A 10,727-nucleotide genomic window follows, 5' to 3' on the forward strand; every position below is an offset into this window, starting at 1 on the left:
AAATCAATATAAACAGTATTTTATTCGTTTTGTGTCCGATAATGGACAAAATTAATACTCCAAATGCATGCCAAGGCTTAAAGCAGCAACAACGCACACGTGTAAGTAAAAATAATTAAGTATCTGAACGAAGAATTCTAGTCTCTTCCCAAATTTGATTGTCCTGACTAATCACCTGTTAGGCCTAATTAATTTTAGAAGTTTTAAAGTATTGCAATTGTGATGTATTTTAATGTGTGGCTGTTGACGAACTGTGGTTGTTTTTTAAATTAATGAATTTTTTTTTAACTATCTGTTATTTTAGAAAAACTGATGATGGTGGAAAAATACACCGAAACGTATTTTGATTAATAAATAGAGACAATAAATGACTGAAACCCAGGAATGAATTTGATTTGGAATTGAAACACAGTCAGGAAAATATATACAATTGTCAATACTTGAAACTGATGAGTTTTTGACGACCCAAAAACCGAAAAGCTCATCAACACCATTTAGAAGAAACTGCGTTGAAAATAATCTCGGTTTTAAAAGTGATCGGAAAAGTCACAAGGCCGCTTTAAAGCGTGAAGGCCCTTCTAAGATCCATTTAATGATAGCGCACTAATTAAATCTGGTCGTAACTGATCATCTTCAAATGATATGCCGAACAGGAAAAATGCCTTCAATTTTTCGTTGAACGCGAATAGTAAGAGCAGACTTTCTTCTTTTCGGTGCATTTTTGGGTCAAAACAGAAGAGACAAACGCATCTCTTTAACCTGTTCACGCTCTTCTAATCTTTCTTTCTTCTAATCTAAACTTAAGCATCGCAGCAGTTTCTTCGGATAATTGCACCAATTTAGACCTCTGGGTTAAGTGATCACAACTGTACATTGCAAACAATTGCTGGAATGATGACAACCAGACTGAACACTTGAAATTAGCACGAAAAACCGGTGTTAAGTGTGGGAGAAGGAAACTGACCGTTTTTGGTTCACTGGCGTCTTCACTCAGCGCTTCTCGGCTGTGATTGGTCGACGACAGTTCCAGCTCATCGTTGCTGACCAATTGGGTTACATTGCTGCTGCTGCTGCTGCTACTCACGCTTACCTCCAATGAGGTTCTTTGGGACGTGTTTTCCTCACAGATCATCTGAAAATTAGTAAAGGGCATGAGGAGGAGTCGAACTCGGGCTGAAGTTCACTTACTTGGGAAACCAACAGGCAAAGCAGCAATAGCACGTTTCGCCATCTGCAACGCAAACACAAAACATGTAGAATCAGGGCCGTCAAAAAGAAACGAGAATCGATAGAATATTGCCATTGAACACTGGATTTTGTTGCATTTTTGGAATCCCCTTGACCGACTTCAGTCTAGATTTGAGTCCTGATTGTCTATTTAATGATTAGGTGCTTCACTTCTGTTTTCTCTCCTTGAGTACTGATTTGCTCAGACAGCAGAATAGCTAATCTCAATCAAACCAATCTCATTCTATTGAGGACGGAATTTGCGGCTCCGAAGCCCTTCTGCTTTCTTCAATCGGTTGAAATATTGAAATATCTGCAGGTTTCTAGAGTATTATTTCCAGCTGATAAGAGCTAATAGGTTCGAAACCGGTCCTGGCGCATCAGAAAAATCTGTACTTACATCGGTCTCACCTGTGTTCACGTGAAATTGTCGTCAACAGTTAAAGGTGGATAAAATAATTGTGAGCAGCAATGTGGAATTAATTGGATTGCGCCGTTCGGATGCCAACAGCTCAATTTTTTCCGAATCTAACGGCTTCTATGATTACGGCCGGTACCCCTAATTTTCCTGATTAAGTTTTTCGGGCGTCCCATTGAAAATGTCGCCTATTACGAGATGCAATTACTCCTAACGACTTTTCGTCTATTTCAGTCGCCGGAGCGGCAACTAAACTGAACAAGGATTTGTTGGACTGGGCTTTTAACATCAGCCAGTCCGTTAGGAGCAACGTATTTATTTAATTTCCCGAGCCGATTTTCAACAGGTGCACTCCCATGTAAATGCCTACATCCAACCGCGGAAATTCTTCTTTTTTAAGCAGTTAGCAGGCACACGCCCGAGTTGATCCCGTCTGCATATACTCGGAACGTGTCCGATTATTGGCAGAATTGACCGTTTATTTAATCATTTTTATCCTCGCATCGCGACCTTTAAAGAAGCACGAGGACAAGGAATCAACATCTCAACTCTTCCGGTTGCGCTTTTCACTAAATTCGCCATCGTTTCCCTTTGAGGACATGCTTGTGCCTCGCAGGCCTGCGGACTAGTTTGTACCTGTAAATCAAAGCTTTGGTGTAAATTCAATTTTTTTAGCTATTAACCCGTCATCGGTTTGTGGGTTAACTTGACTAACTGCCGTCCATCAACGCAATTTGTCTTGGAAAACTGAACGGTAATTGCAGCCGATGCATATTCATGTCGTCGAATTATTTTTTCCTCGTTCCTGTTGCAAATATCAGCCTTAATGCACCAGAATAAGGAAGGTTTTTTCAAATTATGTCCGTCCGAACCCCGCCCATTTTCCAACAGTTTTGACATAAACAGCTTCATTCATCTTTAGTGTCATTTAACAGGCTTTTGCGAGTAATCCCCTGTAATCCGGCGCACTGCAAAGTTCAAAATTCCGGGTATTTTTGCCTGCAACTATTGAAAATTGTATGTTTTCTCAAAGCGCAGCTGCCCTCGTCATTTTGGGGCTAATTTGCAGTCGGTAAAAGTGTTTTGGGCCGCATTAAGTGATCCGAAAAGTTCGGAAGTTTCACTGACAGTGCGAGGTTATGTGTCAGTTGAAATCTTAAAGTCACTGGACGTTTCTGCGACTTGCACAAGATTATCATTCAAACAAAACTTGGGTAGAAACTGAGCAGTTTTCAATGTGAAATGACTGTTTTGAATCGCTCGCTGTTTCCGCCCATTTGGCGCGCAGGCTGCATAGAAAAACGTGGAATATCGCTCAGGTAATAATGCTACTCTCATACATCATTCATTGCCACCCATAACGGACGTTTAACGTAAATGAATCATTAAGAATCAGTTTCGCTTTTTTCCTTGCTTCTCGCCAACCGTGAACAATTAAATGATTGAAAATCGACGCACCGGGAGACTCCAAATTGGTCAAAACTTGTTTTATGTAACTTTTGCTTTTGGTCATTAATGCGTTTTTCTGTCGCTTTGCCACAAAATTTTCATAAGAAAACTCGCAAAAGCAACAGATAGAATAACAGTGGAAAATAGCAGAAACGGCATTGGCCCAGAAAGCGTCATTGCAAGGTGAGCAACTGAACTAGAAAACTACCAACCATTTCTGTACTCTCTACATCAATTTTCCATCACTGGAGAACACCTCATTGAGCTTTTACTCCTATAGAAAGCTCGGATCAGGTTAATCTTTGGCAGCTGAGAGAAACAAGTGATTCCAAGTGCTGTCAGCACAATGCTCTAATTCCTGGTCTTAATTGAGTGTGTCGGAACGATGGATGTCTTTGTGAAGTGGCCAAGTGCCCAGGCTTGAAGCGGCGCGCAAAAACATTTGTACCAGTGCGGTTTGAGCCAATATTGACCACTCGAGGCTGTCTATTGCTCGTCTGTTCACTGAGTTGGCTTTGATGTGACTCCACTCAATTTGCGGCTAATAAATTCGTGTTTGTCCACGGCCAAATAGGCAAATGTTTGATGAATTGGGACATCTGCTTGGTGCTTGGTTCAAGTGGTCTGTCCATTGCTGGTCATCCGCATTATTTTAGCCACTGGTTTAGGAACTGGGGCCTGCCGCAGCAATCTCCTGTTGATTGGATCATTTCCTGGGCAAATTTGCACTGTTTATCGCATGCACCTACGATCCGTTAGACTAATTGAAGTGAAACGCAACTCGCAGCATCGAGCGTCCATTTCCTGGTCTTTGGTGGTCGTTGCGACCTTCGACCGATGATAATTGTTGTGCCGCTACGCTCGATTTTTATTCCTTAGTTTTCCTTTTGCTTGATCCGCAGCTTAATTATCATCGTGTGGAAACCTGTCGTCCGCAGGAATTTGGTTCTGACGTAATAGGCCCTTCTGACGACGTCAGCCAAACGTGCTGGTGAAACGGCGCGCCAATTTTTACTATTGTAGAAAAAAATGAGATTAATGCACCTGCCGCCCTGAAGGGAACTAGATGCGTTAAAACATCATAATTCCATCGCAGCAATGATTTCATCAAGTCATCACCTCGTTCATTAATGGCTCGTTTTACACCATTCATTATCATTCCATCTGTTGCGTTACCACCACGTTACGACCGTATGTGCCAGTGTGTTGAAAACGGATGCTGCCTATATTATACACGTTTTGCAATGCCTGCAATCTGTAATTTCGGTCTTTTGCCTCCCGTTCGCTGAATCTAGTTTACTAGGTGAAGCGATTTTATTTTCGATCAGCCCAACCTATCATTTCCGATTTGATGCAGCGACGCGAACAGGATTATTACCGCATTTTTGTCGCTGTTAATGCGACTTTGATTGTAGATTATCCACTCGAGAGTTGCTCTGTTTAAAGTTTAATCGGCTTTTCGTTTAACAACGTGATGCATTTATGGCACCTGATTGTCAAAACTTAACTTTTGAAAGAAAAATGATACTAATAATAAATAAAATAATCTGAGATTTACTGGCTTTAAACACATACCTTAAATCTGCTACCAGATCCATATCAAGTGATCAGCACGGCACCCACATGCGAGGTGGCAATTCCAAGTCCAATCAGTCCCGCAGCACTAACTAAACCCCTAAAGCCATCGCGTTTTTTTCTCTAGTGAAACAACCAAATTGAATTTCCCGATCTAGTGATGTACCTACACTGTTCCAGTTGCGGCGCAAGAAACGGTTGTTGCGGCGCTAAAGACGCGGGGGCAAATTAAACGGAGCAGCGAGCGCGAAGAATGGCCAAAGAGAAGCGCGTTTCTTGCGAAGAGAGCTCTCGGATGGTAATAAGTGTACTTCAAATTGCAATGAGATAGATATGGGCCCCCCACCACTCCTCCAAGATTGATCTTCGATTTTTCTAATTCACTCTATCTGGTTGATGGACGGTTTTCGGTTGTTCGGTTGGGGGGTTTCATTCCATCTGAAGCGACTGATACTTTCTGGATGAAACTCACAAGCAATTTTCGTCATTCTTGTCCACTGGAAGATTCTCCAGGGGGACGACACTGGTCCACCAACGCGAAAACGGTACCTTGCGGCTATTTGAATTTGACCAAAACAGTGCATGACAATTAATTTATTCAGAGAATCTGGTAAAGACGGAGAATTACGAACATTTTCAAAGTTGCGCGCGATATGCCACATAATGGATTATACACCTGAGCGGCGAAAAAATTCATTAAAATTATTAGATTGTAAAGGAGGATGACTCTTAACCGTGAGAAGCTGTTCCAATCGGTTGCCGTTTTGTTTCCTCGGCTGTTCATTGTCCTCCACTCAGACCCTTTTAGCTTTAGCCACCTTCTAAGGTCTTAATGGGCCCAGTCCGCTCTCACCGTTCCATTGACGCATCCAAAAGTAATTCAGGTTGAGAAAATGATAATTTTTCAGTGCCCGTTATATAAAATGTCGTTAACTGAGACCGGTGCCTTGAACTTGCCCTATACCACCTTTACTAAGCGAATTCGCGCAGTTCACGGTGACTAATTCGTCGGATTCCCATGCTAAATTCGACATTCTGGTTTGTCTTTGGCTCATTTGTTTCTCGGGTTTTTTTTTCGCCGACAGTAATGCAGTTTTTAGCGGTCTATATGGCTGAGTAAATTAGCCATTTTCTCCGATTTTTATCGCCACCAAGTACCTGCACTCATTTTGCCATTTGCGATTTTGATGACCAAGGGCGGTTTCAGGGGGGGGGTCATGGGGGGTCATGACCCCCCCATTCAATTCTCTATAAATAATAAAGGCCATTTAGTTATCTCTGGAATGATGTAAAAACGAGCGTTCTTGCTCATTTTGCTTCCTAGAAACATGCAAAACGGGATGGAAAACATGAAATTTTGCAAAAATCTTGCGCCACCCTTGCACAAAACGACGATCCTTTTTCTAATTTCATAGATAATCGAAGACTGTATTTTTTCTACATAACCCCCCCTTTAAAGTCAGGGGGGACTTTAAAGCTGGATCCGCCTCTGTTGATGACGCCATTCAGTCAAAGAGCCACCCGTTATGTGTAGTGACCTTGACAACCGGTTGTTGATTCACATCAATATCATATCTGTCATTGCCTGACACTGACAGATATTGACACCGTTTGACCACTGTACCTACTCCCTACTCTTTACTACTCCTGGAAGGCTCTGCTCCAATTAATCTCCTATTCCTCTTGGTTGTCCAGTATCTGCCTCAATTGATGGCGCCAATCGTCCAGTTAGGCCTGAGTAATACTGTGTCTTAAGACACTAGTGTGTTAATGCCGCTCTGTGTGTCCATGTGCCGCGACACTTGGCTCTTAAGACGCGGCACTTTCAACACTTAACATTTAATCTCATTCAAAATGACATAGTTTGGCGCAGTTACCATATGGTTCTTGACCCTCTCGGCAGAGACTATTTACGTTGTAAAGCCGCACGAACGAAAGTGCTCAAAATACTTGAAAAAATCAGACTACTTAAAAAAATGTTTTTTTTTTTTTTTAAATTGACCCCCGCTCTTGGAAAAATGTTGCTTGAGCTCAATCGATTCCTTTCGAGACAAGGAGGTCACAAATATGCATTTATTGATGTTATATATGTATGTTTGATAAAGATCGTGACCGATCAAAAACGCTGAAAATGTGCCGAAAATGTCTATTATTTCGGATCTGAAACTTCTTACATGTTTTTCAATGAGTTCCATGCATTCCTCCCGTCCGTGAGCTGAAAATGATGCAAAGTTTAAGACTTTAGAGATGATTTCTCGATCCCTTTGTTGGCGTAAGAGCTTGCAGCTTCTGCTGTGTTACTGAGGAATTCCTCCATTAGGTACTTTTCGTATTTTTTTTCGTACTCTCCAAGTGAGCTTCTATAACCCTTTAAAAGGAATGACGCCAATTTTTAATCACCCTGGTTTTCATCGCATGCACTGTTCAGAAAACCGAAAAAAAAAGCGCGTTTAGGCCGTTGTGAAAAATAATTTGTTGCTGTCGTTTAACAGCCACTAGAGGTTGGTTGTTCGATGCAGCCCCACTCTGAAGATGCAGGCCTCTCGTGCGTGCGAAACAAGTTCGCCCGTAAAATCCAGATTGTTTGATTTTTTGGCGAAAAATCGCCCGGACCAGGTGCGAAAAAATCCCAAAGCCATTGTATGGTCGAAACTAATCCTCGGCCTAAAAAGCACCGAATTAATTCATTAAAGGATGTACACGGAATTCGTAGTCGGAAAAGAGCACAGCCTACAGTAATGATTAAACAATCAGATATGCCGGCTTCTTATTGGCGTTAACACGTTTTTTTTCGATCAAAAATGTGCATTTATTTATTGGCACAGTGGTGGCGCGTCAGGGGCATGGCATGTTGCCTTGAAACACGCTACTGCATTTGCGTATGTAGGAAGTAAAATAAACTAAAATTAGATTTTAGAGAAAATTTGTCAATTAAGTTCCCAAAGCAATAAGAACCTGCATTCCAGAAGGATTCAGTCTCTAAAAGTAGCGTCAACTTTAAACATATTTGACATTGTTATACATTTGAAGTTTTGAAGAGCATAATAGAACAACTAACCACAACATGCGCTGACAGATTTGTCAACAAATTTCTGCCCGGATGCATGGTTAACGTCGTGAGCTGTTTTGTAGATGGTTGCGAAATCGTAATTGATGCCAACTGTCAAAGTCAAATGTATACATTTTTCATAAAACTTCGTAGATTGGAAAAGCTTTTTCTTGACAAAAAAATAATTTTTTCTGCACATGGCAAATGAATGGGGATGGCGTGAGCACCTGACGCCACTGCATAATAAATATCTAATGATTGGATTAGCGCTGCAATGAAAAAAAAAACCCGCAATACTTTTATTATATCTTCTTCACACAATAAATCAATTTCTATGGGAACGCAGTTGGAGATGAAACAGACGTAGTAGTAGTCGGTCCGTTGATGAACTGGAAGGCCGCTAGTAGTTGTTTTAATGAAGTATTCGGATCACACAGTCGGGTGGTTCCCCTTGGAGAATGCGCCCGATCCCGAATTCAATGGAAATAAAGCAATTTTCCTTAATTAAGCCGTGTGATTTCAAAATGCAGTAGCCGCGGCCAACACCACACGCTCGCCGAAGTAATAAATACTTCCTTCCGCTTGCGCCACTGCAAACCTTAACACACTTTTCGGGTGTGCGTTATCGGCCGCATCTTTTTCGGTATCCGCCGGTTGCATCAGTCGATGACGATCCGTCATTATACTGGTCATAACTTGGACTTGAAGGTTAGGTTTTTCTAAGCGAAACATTAACCCTGCTAACCCTTGCCAATTATGCAGGGTGATTCACAATGGGCGTCATTCCTCTGGAGGTGTTGTCTGGCACTGTTATAGGAGTACAGGAAAAATTATAAAATAAATTAATTGTTAGTAAAAACTGAGAAATTTGCAAAAAACTATATCAGAAATACGGCAGCAATGTTTTTCAAGGTAATCTGCCTAATTAAGTTTGCGCAAATACCTATGGCTTCGTAATTATTTAAAACTCCGGTAACCATGGAATTATACAGACTGACAATAAGATAGACAAGGATAAACGGTAAATTCAACAAGATTTGTTGACGAAATGTCAACCTGTTCTCATAACCTCGAATATGGGTGTTTATAAATAAACCCTACAACACCAAACATTTGAATGGTTAACTCCAGACAAGCTAGTGCCTGTGTAATATCCTTATTATCCACTCTTATCAAGCAGCTTCTCGCATTCAGTTAATTAACTCCTGCTCCATTTGTACATGTGTGTGCTCCTTGTACTGTGTGTATCGTACCAACGTGGCAGGAATGTAGCCCTTACTCGTTATTTATTTGGTGCTTGGGAAAGTGTCAGTTATTGTGCTCTGAGTGCCCCTGGAAGGCCCTGATTCGGTTATGTCCAATACGTTATCCTCTGTGCTTGGCACCCGAACATCTATCGTCCACTATCTTCCTGGAACCACTTTCCTCGCCCTTTGTTGGCTTGAGTTCTTTCAGGTTCTGCTATCTTACTGTAGCATTTCCCCTGAACTAATCGTATATCCGCAAATTCGTGTAAGGAAATTCAAAGTAAACAGTTTGACAAATTATTGTTATTATTGACAAGGGCTATACACCTGTAACTATATGTTAATGACAAAAAACATCATTGCCGCTGTGCGTTTTCATCAAAAAATTGTAGAAGAGAACTTTTTTGATATCAAAAATTTTCGTAATTTGAAGCAAAGATCATAATTTTTCTTTTTGAATGCTTAAGTATTCCAATATGCTTCCAATTAAACATGGAAATTTGAAATTCGATCTTCAACTGTTAATATCTTCTAGAAATTTTGGAAAAAAAAGTTTTCAATATTTTTCTCGTACTCCCCAAGGGAGTCTCTATCACCCCTTAAAAGGAATGACGCCAATTTTGAATCACCCTGTAGATACCAGTCGCTCTCTCTCTACCTCTGCTGGCCAATGCAGGATGTAAATGGTCTTTTCAAGGCGGCTAAAATTAACGCCTGCCTGTTTTAATTAATATTCAAATGATCCGAGAATTATAATCGGTGTTCTTTACTGTGCTCGTCTAATAGGGCCACAGTGGCGTAGCACTGGGGTCTCACCTGGACCCACTCTTCTCATGTCTTTGAGTAGTTGTTGACACCAGCTGTCAGGCCGACAGGAGTGATGCGTCTCGCAGCTAAGTTGACGGGAAATGTCAAAATAGTGTCAAAACATTGCGCGCCTCTAGCTGAAAAGTGCGCCCCTGGCAATAAAAATGGCCGTCCAATGAATGACGATAGGCAATTATTGTTTTTACTCTATTCGAGCGATACAAATGGCATTCGGTAAGAGGTTAAAAGCCCCCCATCATAATAATACGCCGATAACAATTCCCATAAACTATGGACAATAATAATGGTCGTATTAGCACTTATTTTCGAGTCCCGCGGTTGTATTTTGCACTCTAACGAACGTAAATTTCTCGCCTTAATTATTGCTCTAAGGTGCACGTTATTAAACTGGAAAATCGCCGGGCACTTGGCGGAGACGCGGAAAAAACTGGAGGTGTATTAGCGTTTCATCGAATCCGACTATAAAAGGCCGCGGCCTAATGGGGTGTCAAAATTAACTATCTGGGAACAAGCCAGGCAACGGCAAATTACTGATTCCTGCCTTACCAACAGGGGTAATCATGTTGAATTATGACATTACGTCTCACCACGTCCCCGGATTAATCACATGGAAATAAGGGCGGGTCCAGGGGGGGAGGGTCATGGGGCTCATGACCCCCAATTCAATTCTCTATCCAGCGATGCCAAAATGAATTTTCTGGCTCAAATGGTTCTTGAGAAACTTCGAAAAAAGCAGCGTCATGTTCAAGTGGATTTTGCAACTCAAAAAAAACCGCGCATATCTGAAACTTCTTGAATTCAAGCATTTTTTGAGAAAACTGTCAACATTTTCTTATCGATTGCTAAAAAGGCCATTTATTTCTCTCTAGAATGATGTACAAATGAGCGTTCTTGCTCATTTTGCCTCCGAGATATGAGCAAAAAGGGGACGGAA

The 10,727-nt window shown here is 41.3% G+C and overlaps 1 protein-coding gene and 1 long non-coding RNA gene across 2 annotated transcripts in view; both read right to left on the reverse strand.

The window, feature by feature from the left end:
- Positions 1-4,981, reverse strand: part of LOC109534134 — a 13,638-nt gene extending 8,657 nt beyond the window's left edge. The window contains exons 1-3 of the mRNA XM_019899709.2: positions 4,670-4,981; positions 1,189-1,231; positions 965-1,132 (exon numbers count right to left, since the gene is read on the reverse strand). Of these exons, the coding sequence (XP_019755268.1) occupies positions 965-1,132; positions 1,189-1,231; positions 4,670-4,692 (234 nt within the window). The 5' untranslated portion in view covers positions 4,693-4,981. The remainder of the gene's footprint in view (positions 1-964; positions 1,133-1,188; positions 1,232-4,669) is intronic.
- The window catches only part of LOC125504894, a 60,061-nt gene that overhangs the window by 33,399 nt on the left and 15,935 nt on the right, over positions 1-10,727 (reverse strand). The gene's annotated exons all lie outside the window — the stretch shown is intronic.

This window comes from Dendroctonus ponderosae, unplaced genomic scaffold (assembly GCF_020466585.1).
Source record: "Dendroctonus ponderosae isolate FM_Combo_2020 unplaced genomic scaffold, Dpon_F_20191213v2 Dpon_F_20191213_6, whole genome shotgun sequence".
NCBI classification, from domain to species: domain Eukaryota; kingdom Metazoa; phylum Arthropoda; class Insecta; order Coleoptera; family Curculionidae; genus Dendroctonus; species Dendroctonus ponderosae.